The 19,416-nt window shown below is 46.8% G+C and overlaps 1 protein-coding gene across 1 annotated transcript in view; it reads left to right on the top strand.

The window, feature by feature from the left end:
* Positions 1 to 19,416, top strand: part of LOC132580027 (collagen alpha-1(XXVII) chain-like) — a 406,754-nt gene that overhangs the window by 279,915 nt on the left and 107,423 nt on the right. Inside the window, 2 exon segments of the mRNA XM_060250632.1 lie at positions 3,478 to 3,531; positions 16,115 to 16,168. Of these exon segments, the coding sequence (XP_060106615.1) occupies positions 3,478 to 3,531; positions 16,115 to 16,168 (108 nt within the window).

Genomic DNA, 19,416 nt, shown 5'->3' with positions numbered 1-19,416 from the left:
CACACAGTAGTCTGAAGCTTCTTTCTCAAGAGCGATGACAGACTCTGGCAGGTCCGGTAAAGAAAGTTCTGCAGCCACAGAGCCAGGAACAAAACAGGGCTTTCAAAGCCTTTCATAGCTGGGGCTTCGGGATATTTTAGAGATGGCCTTCTCCCATGTGGTCCTCTCCACTGACTGGGGATTTTTTGCTGGCAGTTCCACTTGGGATCTCACTGGTGGCCACTGACATACTTTCTGTGGTGATCTCCTAGGATTCAGAACCTGGCTGATTTGAAATGGATCTTAAAAACCTGCCTGTGTATTCCTGCCAGTGGTGGAGGGTCCCAGAAGCTGAGATGCCGGGAGATCTTTTTGCCTTTCTCTAAGATAACAGCGTTTGGCGGGGAGGGGGATAGTTTGAATGAGTGAAACCATGTAGGCAGGACATTTTTTGTAGCAGGAACTCCTTTGCATATTAGGCCACACACCCCTGATGTAGCCGATCCTTCTGGAGCTTACAGCAGGCCCTGTGAGAAGAGCCCTGTAAGGAATTCTAGCAGGACCTCCTTTGCCTATTAGGCCACACATCCCTGATGTAGCCAATCCTCCTGGAGCTTACAGTAGGCCCTGTGAGAAGAGCCCTGTAAGGAATTCTAGCAGGACCTCCTTTGCCTATTAGGCCACACCCTCCTGATGCAGCCAATCCTCCTGGAGCTGACAGTAGGCCCTGTGAGAAGAGCCCTGTAAAGAATTCTAGCAGGACCTCCTTTGCATATTAGGCCACACACCCCTGATGTAGCCAGTCCTCCTGGAGCTTACAGCAGGCCCTGTGAGAAGAGCCCTGTAAGGAATTCTAGCAGGACCTCCTTTGCCTATTAGGCCACACACCCCTGATGTAGCCAATCCTCCTGGAGCTTACAGTAGGCCCTGTGAGAAGAGCCCTGTAAGGAATTCTAGCAGGACCTCCTTTGCCTATTAGGCCACACCCTCCTGATGCAGCCAATCCTCCTGGAGCTGACAGTAGGCCCTGTGAGAAGAGCCCTGTAAAGAATTCTAGCAGGACCTCCTTTGCATATTAGGCCACACACCCCTGATGTAGCCAGTCCTCCTGGAGCTTACAGCAGGCCCTGTGAGAAGAGCCCTGTAAGGAATTCTAGCAGGACCTCCTTTGCCTATTAGGCCACACACCCCTGATGTAGCCAATCCTGGAGCTTACAGCAGGCCCTGGACGAAGAGCCCTGTAAGGAATTCTAGCAGGACCTCCTTTGCCTATTAGGCCACACCCCCTGATGTAGCCGATCCTTCTGGAGCTTACAGTTGGCCCCTGTACTAAGAGCCCTGTAAGCTCTTGGAGGATTGGCTACATCACGGGTGTGTGGCCTAATACGCAAAGGAGTTCCTGCTACAAAAAAAAAAGCCTTGCATGTAGGGTTTAGAGTAGTGGTTCCCAGTCTTTTTGGCACCAGGGATCGGTTTCATGGAAGACAATTTTTCCATGGACCGGTGTGTGTGTGTGTGTGGGGGGGGGGCTGGGGTTTTTGCTACCCTAGGCTTCCCCCCCTGCCCACACCCCATCCTTGCCTCCCTATGGGAGTCTTTAAATGAGGGGTAGGCGAAGGTCACTGCCGTGCTGCCCTTTCTTCCCACCTGGAATCCGGGTGGCTGAAAGAGGTGGTGCTTCAGAGCGAGGCTGTGCTGCCTCTTTCGTTCGCCTGGTTCCCGGGCAGGGGGCAAAGGCAGCGGGGACTGCTTTGCCTCTTTCTGAGGCTGCCTTCCCTGAAAGGGGTAGTGCGGCACCTCTGCCTCACTCCACGGCCCAGCTGCTAACAGGCCACAGACCGGTACCGGTCCGTGGACCTGGGGTTGGGGACTTCTGCTTTAGAGGATTAAACCCCGCCTTCTTTCCCTGCTGGGTCCTGATCTGAGGATTCCCACAGCTGCAGTTCACTGTCCACAAGGCTGGAAAGAGCTGGACACAGATCTTCGGATCTTGTTTGCTTTGATTCTAAAATACTTGTCGCTTGTAGAGAAAGATTTGCCAGTCAGGTATGGTTTTATCTTCTGTCTGCTGTTTCTATAGGCGATTTTATTGTGTTCATATATTTTTGGAAACGTTGTTGGAAAATGCATCAGAAATTGTCCAACTAAGTATAAATTGCCCCGCTCCATATCTAATATCTCTCTCACGGTGAGTGTAAATGTATAGATAAAGTCAATGTAAGTGCGGGATGTTCCCTGCGGACCTATCTAGAAGTTACACAAGATGCATGTACAAGACCCAAAACTGTCATTTTTGGGACAGCTTTGGAAAGAGGCTACCTGGATGTAGCAAAGTAGCAGATGGGCAGGATGCTTAACCCTTCTCTCCCCTCCCCAGCTTTTTCTCCTCTCCCTATTATTATTAATAATAATAATAATAAAAAATAATATTAAATTTTTATTTATACCCCGCCCTCCCCGCCGAGGCAGGCTCGGGGCGGCTTACAAGACATGGTACAAGCCATGATATAACAATAAAAATAACAATTAAAATACAATTCATAAATTAAATTAATTTAAGCTAAATAAGTAATCTAAAAACCAGTATAACTTAATGGTGCTACAATTTCAGTGCATATAGAAAGATGGCTTGATATTATTGCCAAGGTTCTATTATTATTATTATTATTAGTTTATTTATATTCCGCTCATTCCCCATAGGGGCTCAGAGCGGAGCACAACATAAATGATAAAATCACGATAAAATCACAACAGCATAACAATAAAAACCGATTACAGTGTACAGTCCAACAGAATGGTTCAGCAGGACCATATAGTAAGATGGCGTAACAATACAATACAGCGAAACAGCGCAGTAGGATAGTACAGTAGGGGAGGCCAACCGATCTAATGAATAGATGCCTGTCGCCTCATCCCAAAACCTGGCGGAACAGCTCCATTTTACAGGCCCTACGAAAGGCTAACAAGCCAGGTAGGGCCCGGATCTCCATGGGGAGCTGATTCCACCAGCTTGGGGTCAGGACCGAGAAAGACCTGGCCCCGGTAGAGGCAAGATGGGCATCTCTTGGGCTGGGGACAGTCAGCCTATCTTGGGAGACCGAACGAAGCGACCTCTGGGGCATATATGGGAAGAGACAGTCCCGCCTTCAATCTCATTCGTCACCCTTGGCCTGCAGAAGTCCTGTTGAAAGAAACTCCAGAACACAGAATTAAATTACAGTGTTTGTAAGATGTGATGATTTAAAAAAAGAAGGTTAGGCAGATTCATGGACAGTAGGTCTGTCAACCTCTGACAGTCACAGTAGTTAAATGGAGCCTCTACAGTCAGGGGCAGGGCACCTCGGAATGTTAGTGGCTGGCTTTCATGCCCTTTGTCGAAGCATTTCTTGGGAGGAGCTGCTGGCCAGTTTTAGAAGAAGGCTGCCTGCCTAGAAGAACCTTTAGCCTGATCCTGCAGGACCCTTCTCATGATTTCTGCTTTACGTGTTTGTCTTTCAGGGGCCACAGGGAGCTCGAGGTCCAGCTGGGCCCCTGGGAGAAATTGGACATAAGGTAGAGTATGACTTTCCCTCCTGTGTTTCATCTTTTCAGTGGTCCAGTTTTATCTGTGGCTTACATTTTTATCCCATACGTGGATCTTCCCTCCTCTGCACTGTGTTGCTTGGACATCCTTCTGGCAATCACAGGAAACAGCCAGGCAATTCTCCTAACTCTGGCATTTTCCAGCATTGCATCTTTAGGTAGTGGGAGCCGGTGAAGAAGGGGAATCATGAGCCAAGAAATACCCAGTTGGAAATCTTGGTTTGACCATAAGTTTCCATGAGTGGTTTTTGGCAGGCCTTAGGGCAGGGGTGTCAAACATGCAGTTCGGGGGCCAAATCAGGCCCCCAAGCAGCTGGCTGTCATCTGCTTCCTTCTTCTATCGCGTTTCCTTCTGCATCTCAGCTTGCTTTGCGAGGCTTGCTCAATCGCACAGGAGCTACAGAGCAAAACCTCTGTTATCTCCATTGGCTGAGGCTCCTCCCTTGGGGAGAAGGGGGGGAAGAGCTTACTTTGCCAGGCTCTCTCAATCGCAAGGCAGAGCTACTGAGCCAAGCCTCTTTTTCTTTTGGATGAAGCTCCTGCCCCCCGTCCCCTAGGGAAGGAAGGAAAGAGCCAGAGCTTCCTTTGCCCAGTTCCCTGGATCCCGTGGGAGAAATACATTGGAAGCATCTTTAAAACCAATGAGTGCTAACATTCTAAGCATGTTTTAATTTTTAAAATATATATATTTGTGTTCATCTGTGTTCTTTATAAAATTTATATCTCTGCTACCAAATCTTAAACAGGTACACACGTGGCCCGGCCCGACATGGCTCGGCTCAACCCGACATGGCCCGGCCCGACAAGGTCTCATTTATGTCAGATCCAGCCCTCATAACAAATGAGTTCGACACCCCTGCCTTAAGGGGTCCACGAACCAAATACCACTTTGTATACTGTAGTGGGTTATCCACAAGCAGGTTGCTTTGGGTCAGACAACCCCTTCTGATGCAGCATTGCTGGGTGTGAGTTACTCCGAAAGCGACTCCCAGAATTCCTTGCCACAAGTGTAAAACATTTGTTCAAAATGAATCTGATGTTATCGTAATGCATAAGCATTTATTACTTAATTTGTGTGTTTCTGCTATTTCCGATCAAAACAGACACAAAAATCACTGGGTGACGCTCCTTTGCATGTTCCTTTGTGGTTTCTTTGTCTTTTGGGGTGGTGGGAATTTTTTACTCATTCCCCAAATTTGATTCTTAATTGCTGTAAGGCAAGTCCCAAGTTCTCAACTTGTGTTTGGGCTGTACCATTTGAGAGAGGGTGGGGGCTCACATTTGTTTGAGTCCGCCCTGTGCTAAAAAAGAAAAAGATCCCTACACGTGGGAGGGAGGGACCAAGTTAGTGAGAAGGCAACCTTAAATTAAACTTGCCTTTTATGTCAGTCTTCTATGTGGAGGGGATTTTTTGTTGTGACCCCATGACCGTCTCGCTGAAGGTCACACTACCTCTGGTGTGTCTTTTCAGTATCTGAAGGCTCCCATGCCACCGTGGGTGTTTATCTGTGTGTGAGATTTGAATTAGAGTGGCACCACCAGGGAACAGATGGGTTACTGCTGTCCTCTATACTGTTTCTCCCGTAAAAATGGCTGATGTAGGTATTGTATCTGTTGTTGGGTCTCTCCCCACCTCCTGCTTCTGGAGTTCATAGCAGTTCAGAGAGAGAGAGAGAAAGAGAAAGAGCGCCACTGGCCAAGATCACCTAGCATGCTTCATGACAGAGTAGGGATTTGAATCCAGGTCTCCCCCATCCTCCGCCTACCAGGATACCATACTGGCAGTGATGGTGTGAGGAAAGGGAGAAGCAAAGATAGAAAGTTTTATGGGATCCCAGCAGAATTTGGCAGCACTGCTACCTGTTCCCTCCTTCGTACCCAGGGATTCTGGGAAATGTAGGCAGTTACTTCTGCTTCTGTCAGTGACTCACTGGTCTGTTGTTCAGGCACATCGTTCACCTAATATAATAGAGTACCACAGTGACTGCAGCTGATTTGCTGCTTCTGTCTTCCTGAGGCTGCCTCCAGATAGCGATGCCTTCTACTTTCTGCCCAAGTAGTGCTGCGCGGGCCAACCCCCCCCCCCACAGGAAATACCTTTACTGAGGAATGCATTTCCTTCCATGTTCCCCATGGTTATAGTGCAAGAACAGCGGGTTGCATTAGTCCAACAGGAATGCTTGCCGGGTTCTCAGCTGTCAATACAGAGGAGGATACGATTTAGTATTCAGTCTGGCTTCCGTCCTGGCTACAGGATGGAAACGGCACCGGTTGCTCTCACAGACGATCTCCACAGGCAGATGGATTGAGGTGGGCCGGTGCCGCTGATCTTATTAGACCTGACAGCAGTGTTTAGCATGGTTGGCCACGACCTGTTGACCTGCTGCTTCGCTGACGCTGGAGTCTGTTGGGTAGCCCTACAGTGGTTTTCCTCATTTCTCCATGGTTGGGGACAGAGGGTGGCGCTAGGGGAGACAATAACACCGTGGCGCCCACTTTCATATGGGGTCGCTCAAGGACCACTTCTCTTTCCTATATTCCTAGACAGAGACAGCCATGTGTATGGAAGTTAACGACTAGAAGATACAATATATAGATCTATTCCGCCTACCTGCTCTGCCTTTCTAATTTCAGTGGGTTCTGGTTGGTGGCAAGTGGCGACCTTCTTTACATTTTTAGGTGTCTAGTTCTTGGACTGTTTATCCCTGTTTTTATTGTATTATTATGCCATTAAAGGTTAATTTGATTGACTGATTGATTCACAGAGACAGCGCTGGTTGCCCTCATAGACGGTCTCCACAGGCAGTTGGGTTGAGGTGGGTCAGCACTGCTGTTATTGCTCAATCTTACAGCAGCATTCAACACAGTCACGATTGTTTGTCCCACCACCAACATAGGAGTTTGCAGAGTAGCATTGCAGTGGCTCACCTCATTTCTCCGTGGTTGGGGATAGAGGGCAATGCTGGGAAAGAGTGTGCCAACTAGGTGCTCACTAGTATGTGGGGTTCCTCAGGGGGCAGTCCTCTCCCTGATGTTATTTAATATCTATATATGCCCCCTCACCCAGCTGGCATGGAGTTTCAGGCTGGGATGTCACCTGTATGCTGATATCATCCAGCTATTTCTGTTGAAATAGCCACCTTTTTTGTTGTTTAGTTTATTTGAAGGACATATAATCCATCTTTCTATTTGAAGACAATGGAGAGCTTGAACTTAAAAACCGGTCACCTTCTTGGTTTTTAATAATCTGCAGGACAAGTTACGGTGCAGCAGAGGGATGAACGTATAGCACAGGGGTGACCAAACTTGCTTAACATAAGAGGCACAAAGTATAAACATCAGATGTTTATGAGCCACAAGGCAGGCAGGCAGGGAGGATTTAAGGAAAGCGAATAGATGAGGGGAAGAGGGAGAGACAGGTGGAAAGGAAGCAACTTTAAATGCATTCTCCAAGCCATCAGATGGCTTGGCTTGAAGTTATTTAAATAGATCAATTCAATTCAGTAACCTTTATTGGCATGATATCGAACATAACAGGGAACCAATAGATAAATAGGTAAATGCCTTCTCCAAGCCAACTGATGGGGCGGTGGGGGCTTTGAGAGCCACAAAATATGTGTGAAAGAGCCACATGTGGCTCCCAAGCCACAGTTTGGCCACCCCTGGTATAGCAGGATAAAGTCTTCAGGTGTGTGTGTGTGTGTGTATGAGGGTTGGTCTTGGCCAGTGTTCCTTGCTATGAGAATTGGAGTGAACACACAGGATTGAGGTTTGTAGCCATGTTGGTCTGAAGCAGCAGAAGAAAATTTGCATCCAGTGTCACCTTTAATACTGACAATTTTATTCCAGGTGTAAGGTTTTGTGCACATGCACATGAGAGCTTACACCAGAATAAAACTTGGTTAGTCTTAAAGGTGCCACTGGACGCGGACTTCATCACACAAGATCTTATGAAGCTTCCGCCTTTAGAGTCAGACCTTTGGCCTGCTGTGGTTGTCTAATCTGGCAGCAGCTCTCTGGGGTCTCAGGGCAAGGTCTTTCACGATCGTCTCCTGCCTGAGCCTTTGACCTTGGAGATTGTGGGGATTGAATCTGGGACCTAGAATGATTAAAGGGTTGGAACACTTTCCCTATGAAGACAGGTTAAAACGCTTGGGGCTCTTTAGCTTGGAGAAACGTCGATTGAGGGGTGACATGATAGAAGTTTACAAGATTACGCACGGGATAGAGAAGGTAGAGAAAGAAGTACTTTTCTCCCTTTCTCACAATACGAGAACTCGTGGACACTAAATGAAATTGCTGAGCAGTCAGGTTAGAACTAATAAAAGGAAGTCCTTTTTCACCCACAGGGTGATTAACACATGGAATTCACTGCCACAGGAGGGCGGCAGCTACAAGCATAGCCAGCTTCAAGAGGGGATTGGATAAGCATATGGAGCAGAGGTCCATCAGTGGCTCTTAGCCACAGTGTATTGTTGGAACTCTCTGTCTGGGGCAAGTGATGTTCTGTATTCTTGGTGCTTGGAGGGGGCAACAGTGGGAGGGCTTCTAGTGTCCTGGGCCCAATGATGGACCTACTGATAGCCCCTGAGTTTTTTTTGACCACTGTGTGACACAGAGTGTTGGACTGGATGGGCCATTGGCCTGATCCAACATGGCTTCTCTTATGTTCTTATGACCTCCTGGATGCTGAGCAGGTGCTCTGCCAGTGAACTGTGGACCTTTCCCCCTATGTATGCTCCAGTGTTACAACTGTGTTTCATCTGTAAAATGTTGGAGGGCACCACCATGCCCATGGTGTGCGGTGGTCCTTGGGTTGTTTTGCCCCCAGGGCTTTAAAAAATCCTGTGCTTCCTCTGAGGAGCCGAGGATAGCATATGCAGTTCTCCTTTTTATCCTCACAATCTTAACAAAACAGGTGAGGTTGAGAGAATCACCCAGTAAGCAACATGGCTGAGTAGAGATTTGAACCGAGGTTTTTCTAGTCCTGGGCTGATATTAATCACCACACAGGTGGGCTGCCGTGTTGGTCTGAAGAAGCAGAGCAAAGTCTGAGTCCAGTGGCACCTTTAAAACCAAAGACATTTTATTTAACGTATAAGCAGGAACTCCTTTGCATGTTAGGCCACACACCCCTGATGAAGCTAGTCCGCCTGGAGCTTACAGTAGGCCCTGTTAGAAGAGCCCTATAAGCTCTTGGAGGATTGGCTACATCAGGGGTGTGTGGCCTCATATGCAGAGGAGTTCCTTCTACAAAGGAGTTCCTTCTTATATCTTAAATAAAACATCATTGTACAATGCTGGTCACCGCACCTTCAAAAAGATACTATAGCACAGGAAAAAGTGCAGAAAAGGGCAACTAGAATGGTTAAAGGGCTGGGACACTTTCCCTATGAAGAAAGGTTAAAACGCTTGGGGCCCTTTAGCTTGGAGAAATGTCAACTGCGGGGTGACATGATAGAGGTTTACAAGATTATGCATGGGATAGAGAAGGTAGAGAAAGAAGTACTTTTCTCCCTTTCTCACAATACAAGAACTCGTGGGCATTCAATGAAATTGCTGAGCAGTTGGGTTAGAACGGATAAAAGGAAGTATTTCTTCACCCAAAGGGTGATTAACACATGGAATTCACTGCCACAGGAGGTGGCGGCGGCTACAAGCATAGACAGCTTGAAGAGGGGATGGGATAAGCATATGGAGCAGATGTCCATCAGTGGCTATTAGCCACTGCTTATCGTTGGAACTCTCTGTCTGGGGCAAGTGATGCTCTGTATTCTTGGTGCTTGGGTGGGGGGGGCACGGTGGGAGGGCTTCTAGCCCCACTGGTGGATCTCCTGATGGCACTTGGGTTTTTTGGCCACTATGTGACACAGAGTGTTGGACTGGATGGGCCGTTGGCCTGATCCAACAAGGCTTCTCCTATGTTATTACGTTCATTGGTCTTAAAGGTGCCACTGGACTCAAGACTTTGTACCACGCAGGGAGCTGGCCTTAAAATTCTAATACAATAGAAGCCTCACACTTGCTCCTCGCCCCAATATTCGGCTGACCCACTGCTGATACAGTTGGTTTTCTGCTTTGTTAGTTTTTTTGTGTTGATCCCATTAAAATGGCTGCATTTTACTGGACATTTTTTGGCTCATGGCATGGCTGGGAAAGTGCACGATGCGGCAAAATTGCCGGGTCTGGGTCTGATCAATGCTGGATGGAAACCCTCTGGGAATCCCCAGCGTTCAGCCTTGAGTTCCCTGGTGGAAACAAGGAGGCATCAGTATTGCAAGTGGATATTTTATCTTGCAAACGGAGTTTTGATGGTGTCGTTCCTATGTAAACACCCTCGGGGAACAGCGAGCTGAGAGAAGAGATCTGCAAATATTTTAAAGAAAGAAAGAAGACTGCAGCTGGGCAATGCGGTTCTGGCGTGCAGATGTTCTTCCCAGTGAGAGTGGTACATACATACAGATGAGACTTAAAAAACGTTACTCCTTGCCACATGGCTCATCTCTGCCTGGGAAAGGACTTTTGGGCAGCAGCCATGTGTGAAAAGGAACATTTTAGTCAGCTTTTGAGCATCATAAAACGTAGACACCCTCCCCCCCAAAATGCTTGCTGCAGCGCACTGGTTTTGATGCATCTTTTCTCAGGGTTTTTTTGTAGCAGGAACTCCTTTGCATATTAGGCCACACACCCCGGATGTAGCCAGTCCTCCAGGGCTCTTAGTGCAGGGCCTAATGTAAGCTCTTGGAAGATTGGCTACATCCGGGGGTGTGGCCTAATATGCAAATGAGTTCATGCTACAATAAAAGCCCTGTAATTTTCTCCCCAGGGAGAGGCATTTCTGCTTGGTCTGCTATGGAAGGGTAAAGTGTTTCAGTATTTTGGAAGAGTAAAAAAAAAAAAAAGGTGGGGAGGGCTCACAGCTTAATGGTAGAGTTCATACTTTGCACGCAGAAGGTTCCCAATGCAGGCCAAAGCATCCCCAAGCAGCTATAGAGGTGGAGAAGACCATCATTTGAGGAAGAACCCACTGCCAGTCTGGGTGGGTCAGGACTGGACAAGATGGACCATAAATGTGGTTTGCATGCAGCAAGTTCTCCAGCTTATCCTTGACTTCTGTATTAAAAAAAAAAGGAACGGAGAGAGCTGGGAAGAGAACTACTCTCAGGCGTTTATTTGTTCGCTTGGTTTATTTCTCACTTTAGCGTACAGACCCCGAGTGGCTTACAACAGGTTTTTGAAATGTATTTCTATCCACAAAGGACTCACAGTCTAAATTGCTATGTATACTGTTAAGTCTGGAGAGCAGAATATGGTGGAATGAGGTTTCTGGAGCTCTTCGTTCCTGGGTCGTGGACTTCTGCTGCTCTGTAGCACCAGCATCGACTATCAGTGGAGTCGGTGGCAAATGATGCTTTGGGGTATTGTGGACTGGGCTTGGTAGGAAGCAGAGCTCTGTCCCAAGTGTGATGGTGTGATGGTGTCTCTGGAGTGGACTGTGGCTATAATCCTAAGGGCATTTCCCTAGGAGTAAGTCCCAGTGAATACAATGGGATTTATTTCTGAGTAAGTCTGCTTAGCCTGTGCTGGGCAAGCTGGACTTTGGTATAAGCCATCTTCATTTGTCAGTTCACATGCATTCCAAGTAGTAGCTAACTTTTAAAACCCTGAAGGGTTTGGGACCAGTATACCAGTGTGGAGCTCTCCTTTACATCACTGTAAAGGCCCTACTCGTTGTCTCATTGGCTTTGGAGTCATGTGAGACCAGCGGCAGGCGCGCAGGGCTTTCGAACTCCATCCCCATTTGGTCCGTACCTTCTAAGGATTAGTCAGCATGCTCTTTGGTTGAGATTGAGATGTCAATCGCAGGAATATTCTGTTAAGGCTTGTTCTTGGACTTAGCAATGGCTCCCCCCCCATTGTGGCGTTCTGTTTCATCCTTGATTTTTATGTGCCGTTTGTTTGGAAGTTTTGTTGTTGTTTGTTTGTTAATTTGGATATATGAAGCTGCCTTATACTGACTCAGATCTTGGCCTAGGACCTGCCTACCTGAAGGACCGTCTCTCCCCACATGTTCCCCAGAGAGTACTGAGATCGGGAACACAAAATCTTCTCGTTATCCCTGGGCCAAAAGAAGCCCGTTTAAAATCTACTAGGGACAGGGCCTTCTCTGTTATGGCCCCTACATGGTGGAACCAGCTGCCGGAAGAGGTGAGGGCCCTGCGGGACCTTACTCAGTTCCGCAGGGCCTGTAGGACAACCCTCTTCCGGCTAGCTTACACCTAACTGACATAGGAAATTAAGTGTAGCTCTATCAGATTCTTGCTATGCATACTGTCACAATGTTTAATGTTTTAAATGTTTTAAATGTTTTGAATGTTTTAAATGTTTTGAATGTTTTAAATGCTTAAATATTTTAAATACCTAACTTAAATTTATGTTTGATCTACCTGTTGTAAGCCGCCCTAAGCCACCTTGGTTGGAAGGGCGGGATATAAATCGTAAAATAAATAAATAAGATCTTTGGTCCATCAAAGTCAGTATTGTCTACTCAAACTGGCAGCGGCTCTCCAGGGTCTCAAGCGGAGATTTCTCACTCCTACTTGCCTGGACCCTTTTTTAGTTGGAGATGCCGGGGATTGAACCTGGGACCTTTTGCTTACCAAGCAGATGCTCTGCCACTGAGCCACTGTCCCTCCCCTTACGGGCTTCGTCAGATTTGTGTCCCGCCCTCCCCTTACGGGCTCAGGGCGGCTAACAACATTTTAAAAATCAACAATTTAGCTTAAAAACAAGACAGTATAATAAAACAACAGTATAACAATTTGCAAAACTGTAGGCTGGTCATCCAAGATTCATTTACCATCATTGCTGCTGTTGCATTGGCGCTCACATATTGCTGACATTACTACTGTTACGTTGGCGCTCAGATGTTGTTATCATAGTGCCAGTCGAGCTCTTAGAGCTATGGTGTAAAATGTAGCGGTTGCCTGCCTCAGGTGTTAAACGCAAGCCGAAAGAGTTCGGTCTCGCAGGCCCTGCGGAACCGTACCAGGTCCCGCAGGGCTCTAATTTCTTCTGGAAGGGCATTCCACCATGTGGGGGCCGCTACAGAAAAAGCCCTGGCCCTGGTGGTAGCCAGCTGTGCTTCTTTTGGCCCAGGGATCGTTAAAAGATTTTGAGAGCCTGAGCGTAGTGCCCATTGGGATACATATGGGGAAGGGCGGTCTTGAAGGTAAGCAGGCCCCAGGCCATATAGGGCTATAAAGGTTAAAACCAGCACCTTGAAGTAAACCCGGAACGCCGTAGGCAACCAATACAATGTTTTCGGCACAGGTTGAATGTGCACCTGTACAGGCAGCTCCGATAACAACCTGATCGCTACATTCTGCACTTTTTGCAGCTTCTGGATTTGAGTCAAGGGCAGCCCCATGTAGAGGGCGTTACAGTATTCTATTCTCGAGGTGACCATCACATTCTGTATTTTACAGTACATTGCGTTTTAATTTCTCATTATAAGCTTCTTTGAGAGTGCTACTGGAAAGCTAAACACCTATTTGCAAAGATAACTATATCTCTGTACACGTACATGTAAAATATACTCTAAAATAACCGAATATGCTGCAGTTCTTGAGAAAAGGAAAAACGAAAAAGCCTAGAAAAACATTTGAAAGGGGAAAGAGCTTGCCATGATCTGTTGGGATGGGAGTTTTTAAAAACACAGGTTTTATTTTTGGTCCATGCTTTAGTGCTGTGGGGGAGAAGAGATATAAGAATTTGCCGGCGAGGGAAAAGGGGATCCCTTTTCTCTGCCAATAAAAGGCTGTGGCTTATTGCCAGGAACATCACGGCTTCCTTGCAGCAGGGGTGTTAAATCCATGGGAAATAATCCGAGTCCCGCCCCCCAACTCTATTGTTCAATAAATCAGCCGTCCAAAAAGGCCTCAGATGTTTTCAGCATGACTACTAAGATGTAGATGCAGCAGCTGATATTAAACATTGCTGGAAGAGAGGGCTCACATTCGTTTTTCAATTGCCTTCTCATTCTTTGCAGATGTGTTACGTTGCCCTGATTCATCACTCTTGTGTGATTTTCCTTACACCACAAAGGCCTTTGTTTTACACCCTGTTTGATCTCTGGGAAAGATAGTACTTTGCTTGCATCCTACACCTTGCTGGGATAAAAGGGAGTGTCATGATCCTGGGCCTAGCAAGACCTGCAGGCCCCAGGGAAGCCTGGTTAGGTGTACTGGGAAGAGACTACATTTCCCAGGATCCCCTCTAACCCTCTGATTGGTTAGCAAGGGTTTTAGAGGGCGACTGGTCCAGAGGGGTGGGGCCTGGGAGGAGAATATATAAAGGCCAAGCCCAGGGAGGGGGTGTTCTTTTCCTAGGAGGCAGAGCTGAGGCGGAGCTGCTGCCAGGAAGAGACCCTTGCCCTTAGAGGAAGGGTGAGTAGGCTAGAGCTGACTGAGACAGTAGGGACAATAAGTTCAGACATGTTAGGGCATTTGTTTATTTTCCCTTCACCCGTTTACTGTTTTATTGCACCTTGTTAATTTATATTGCACTAAAGTAAACCTTTTTGTTGTTGTTGTTCACTCTGCCTGGTCCTCACTCTTATTTGGCCTAAGCTACAGGAGGCCTGAAGGGCTTGGGAGGGTACTCTGAGCCTTCTCAAGGGGAACCCTTAACCCAGAGTGGTGGCAGCCTTTGGTAAGGCTCCCTTGAGTCGTGACAGGGAGGTTGCATGAATTCACCCCACAAAGCTTTATCAAGCCTGAGTTCTGATTAACTTCAGGCAAGCTAACACTGCTCCGGCTGCAACGCCACTGAGGATGTTCTCCGCAGCTGAGAACAAAACGTCTGGAAGAAAAACTTTCTCCAGTAGAACACGGCACTTGAGCCCGAAAGATTCTACAAACCCTAATGCTGTTTTATTTATTTATTTGTATTTATTTACTTTAGATTTATATGGCGCCCACTCTGCGAGCGGACTCTGGGCAGCTAACAATCATGATAATTCAGATTACAATGATAAAAGAATAAAAGAATAAAAAGCATATATACACAATTTAAAAACTACTTTATTAGGTGCTATAAAAAGATTTCATAACAAAGGCAGTTTCTCCATATCTCAGTTCTCTATTCCTTTGTTACTCTATTTTCAGTCTTATAGATGATATTGTTCAGTGGCAGCCTCCTCCCACACTAGTTGTTGTAGGCCTGTCGAAAGAGTTCGCTTTTGCAGGCCCTGCAGAATTGGGAGATGTCCCACAGGGAAGTCGTGGCCCCTGGGAGAGCGTTCCATAACATTGGTGCTGCCACTGAGAAGGCCGATGGATCAAACTATATATGACCAAGGTCTGTTTCTGACCACATGTTCAGCTCCTGATAAATGTGTTAATCTTATAAAGGAGTCATGGCTAATTAGTCAAGAGATGGGCAGTAATGGAAATGCAGATAGGGCAAGGTCGGTGTGGTTCAGGAAAAGGTCTGTTGAGGAAATCAGACAAAAGGGAGGATTCTAGGCAAATGGAGAGAGGCTACAGCAGAAACAAACAAACAGCAAACAGCAAGCCTTTATTGGCATAAAACAGATTTAGCAGTAAAATAGCAATATAAATAATATAAAATCCTAGATTATAGAGTACATAGGGAGCTAATATACATAAAATAAGTAAAATATATATGAGTTGAGTTTAACCAAATTAAATAATTAAAACAAATAAAATGTGGTCATTCCAGAACCATTCTCTGTCGTATTTCCATGGCCTGTTGGAGAAATCTAGCCACCATTAAAGTTACCACAGCGCAAGTGTCATTTAAAAGTTTGTGGACTTTGCCTGAATCAGCACAGCCCAACATATCTGCTAAGATATCTTTCAGGTATATACAATGAATATCATCATAAAGAGGACAGTTCAATAATACATGGGAAATAGTTTCAATACACTTGGAATTACAAAGACAGTGTCTATTAGAGTACTCAATCCTGTTAAATCTACCAAATAGGATAGCAGATGGTAATGCATTACATCTCGTTAACGAGAACGCACGCCGTTGCTGTGGAGCTTGTAGAGAGGAGAAATACGACGCTAATTTCCCTACTGAGAGAGGAAGTTCGAAATTCAGCGGGGAGCAAGACTTGTTGGCCAGGCTATATAACGTTTGCATTTCAATATCTAGAATTCTGAGCTTAAGTTTCAAAAAAGCATCTTTTAAGGATAGCATAAGAAGATGCTTTTTTGAAACTTAAGCTCAGAATCAGGTAAAGCTGCAGGAGGCTACAGCAGGCTTGGGGAACAAAAAGCAAGGGAAAAGTGGACCAGGGAGGAATCAAAAGGGATAGCAGCTGCATATGTGTAGAGCAGAGAGGTGTGTAACGGAGAACAATGATGGGCTCTCTTTTCTCTGCTTATCTTCAGACCCAGCCAGGGAAGTAATTATAGCATCACTCCTCTCTCCCCAACTGCTTCGCTATACAAACTCCAACTTTGATCTTGTTCTCTATTTAGCTAATGATGGCTGTTATTTTTTTTCCCTTCCTCTCCAGGGACCTCCTGGCTCTGCAGGACAACGTGGCCTTCCAGGTGAACCAGGCATGAAGGTAAAAGATGTAAACGTTTCCCCTCCTCCTGCAGTTCCTATGTCAGATGGGGACAGAACAGTCGCTTTTCAGACTGAAGGTGGAGGGAAGGGCGGGACATTTGTAGGCAGTTTAGGTGGGTTTCCAGTCAGATAATTCCGGATGCAAACTGACCCCCGTGTGAACATGCTTCAGCCGTCGTGGAAGATCACATTTGTTGACATAGACCTACACTGCAGTGGTTGTTCTGACCTGTCTTAGAAGTTAAATATATTCCTAACAGTTCCCCTCCCCCTCAGATGCTCAGACCTGAGAGTAGGTGGGGAACCTTGGACCGGAAGTCTGTCAGTGTGTGGGTGGGAGAACCTGATCCCTTTCCTTTCAGCGACAGGTTGCCTGGACTGAGGGAAGATAACAGGCCCCAGCTCCAACGTGGTGGAACTCTCTGCTGAGTGACATATGTGCTCTGGGAGATCTATTGAGGTTCCATAGGGGATGTAAGGCATTCGGTTAAGGACAGTGACTTTCCCCCCACCCTGTTGGTACTGTTGCTTCCCTGCCTCCCCCACCCCCAGGAGGCAGGAGTGTACTCTGACAGTTTATGGCCATCTGTTGGTCACTTCTTGTATATTTTTATGATTTGAAGTTATTGTTTTAATTATGTAAGCTTCTTGATGTGCACTACCTTGAGCCCTGTTTTACAGGGAAGGGCGGTCTACAGATTGAACAAACAAACGAACTAAATAAAGTTTAGAAGTCAGTCACAGGACTTGGATGTAAACTTTAGTTTATAGGTACTTACTTCATTTATATCTTGCCTTTCTTCCCCCCAAAAGCATACTCCTCTCCTCCTTTTTATCCTCATAGTAGCTCTGTGAGGTAAATTAGGCTGAGAGGGTATGACTGACTGAAGGTTATCGAGCAAGCTTCTGTGGCGAAGGGGGGATACGAATGTAGGGCTTCCAGCATGAAGCGCTACACCACACTGGCTGAATTGTACCAGGTTGCTGTTGACCCTCAGGCCGGCATTCTTTGTCTCTGTCCTCTCCATTTAATTTACTATTCAATTATCCACTTCGACTTAAAAAACAAACAAACATTGTTTAGTAGTTTTCCAAAATAAAAATAAAAATATGGAAACAGTATAAATGCAATGTAAGTGTAGTTACATCTGTAGTTTGCCATTTGTCTGGGCCTGAAGACTGTGTGATTTGCAGTCCTCAGTGTAATTTTTAATGAGCCCTGGAACCAGTCTGGTGTAGTGGTTAAGTGTGCAGACTCTAATCTAGGAACCAGGTCTGATTCCCTACTCCTCCACTTGCAGCTGCTGGAATAGCCTTGAGTCAGCCATAGCTCTCACGAAGTTGTCCTTGAAAGGGCAGCTTCTGCAAGAGCCTTCTCAGCTGCATCCACCTCACAGGATGTCTGTTGTGGGGGAGGAAGATAAAGGAGACTGTAAGCTGCTCCGAGACTCTAATTCAGAGAGAAGGACAGTATCTTCTTGGGAACTTTTGTGGATGAATATCTCCTTCCCACCTGAACTATTAAAAGAAGGGTGGATTTCCGCTCCCCCTCCCCAATAGGCTCTTGTCTCTAAAGGGCTGCTACAGAGTGTATGTGAGAGAATTTATTTGGGGATTAAATTCTTTTTCCTCTTTGGCTTCCCCCCCTTCTCACCTTATAGCTCTGTTACCCAAGACAAACCTTATAACTCATTTCTGGAGCTCTTAAGATTTCAGCCTCAACATTTCCGCCAGCAGGCTGGCAACTTAGTTAACCTTCTCCAGGAAGAAACCCCACTGATTCAACTCAATCCACCAGTGTTCCCATCAGCAGGACTCACTGAGGGGGCTCGCTCCTTTACCGAGCAGGAAACGAATGGAAGACCTTTTTCAGTCAATCCGGTTAGCTCAAGAAAATGTTCACTTTTCGCCAGTGTGGTTTTTTTCCTAGTTTTCTGCAAGGAAGCTCTTCTCACAGGGCGGGGGGAGGGGGGGAGACATCCCAGCACTAAAATACCAAGTTAGGAATATTGGGGCTAAAGTGGAAAATTCATTCATTGAGTTGATTCTGCACGAGGATGGGCAAGGTCCCCTGGCTTGCTTTGTAGTTAGCTCAGTTTTATCTACTTGCCTTTGAGAACTCTCAGAAACTCCCCCCCCCACCCATTACACAGGTATTTAGAAGGCATTGAACATTGGCCCACCCAGAGGGGCTTCCCACTGGGCCTTCCAGGCAGCTTGCTCCCCTCTCCCCCAGTCCCCAAATTTACCCTTGCAACAGCAGAGACTGGGGAGAGCGTCAAGAATAGTGAGGAAGAACTGACTGGCAATCGCAGAGACCTTGTAGACCTGGATGTTTTGCTCCTTGGATGTGTGGGAATTGTGATTTCCAATGGCCCTTGGTTCAGTGCATTGGATTGGGAGGCAATGGCAAATGGCAATCCCACATGTCCAGCAACCACTGGAATTGTGCAGTCTTTTAAGGATGAGACCTGTTGTTGTCATTCAACCCTCCTCACCATTGGGCATTTTCCTCTTATCTTGCAAGGGTGAGTTTGCTTGTGCAGAGGATACAGGGAAGGCTGGCTGGCAACAAGTCCATTACAAGTTAAATCCAAACTTCAGTTGTGGGTTCAGCTCATAATATAATTGAGAGGAGCCAGGGCTGGATTAACAATTCGGCCAAGTAGGCATTGACCTATGGGCACCCATGCCTTTAGGGGCTCCAGACTGGCTTTCCCTCCTGGTTTCCCCCCCTGCTTGCAGTCTTCCCAGCCTGCACATGCAGCCAGCAACTGAGCCACTCTTGGCCTGATTTGCCTGGTACGGCGGCTGGTGGCGTCGTCGCCAAGTTTGCCTCTCTCTGCCTCTCCCTCGCAGCTTTGTCAAAGGAACTTTTGCGAAGGTGCCTGCAGGCTGCAGCGGGGGCCGTGGGTGGTGGGGTGGGTGCTTGGACTCTGAGATAATTTATGAGGGGCCCCCGAGATTTCGACTGCCTAGGGGCCTCCATTAATCCGGCACTGAGAGGAGCAAAACTTTTAAGTTCCTCCTTCAGCAGTGGTCCCTCGCTGAACTTCGTACACATCACCACTTGTGTGTGCATAAACCAGTTGTCCTGGCACTCCTGCCCAAAGAACAGATTTGGCAGACCTGATGGAAAACGCCTAAAGGTATTCTGTAGTTTATGCTAAGAGTGAATGCAGGGGAGGTCTCCCACAGGAGTAAGTCTGTGGCTTGTCAGAGTTTTGGATCAGAGAATGGCTGGTT

Source organism: Heteronotia binoei, chromosome 12 (genome assembly GCF_032191835.1).
Source record: "Heteronotia binoei isolate CCM8104 ecotype False Entrance Well chromosome 12, APGP_CSIRO_Hbin_v1, whole genome shotgun sequence".
Lineage (NCBI taxonomy): Eukaryota > Metazoa > Chordata > Lepidosauria > Squamata > Gekkonidae > Heteronotia > Heteronotia binoei.
The sequence above is the reverse complement of the archived record's forward strand: the minus strand, read 5'-3'. Positions and strand labels throughout refer to the sequence as shown.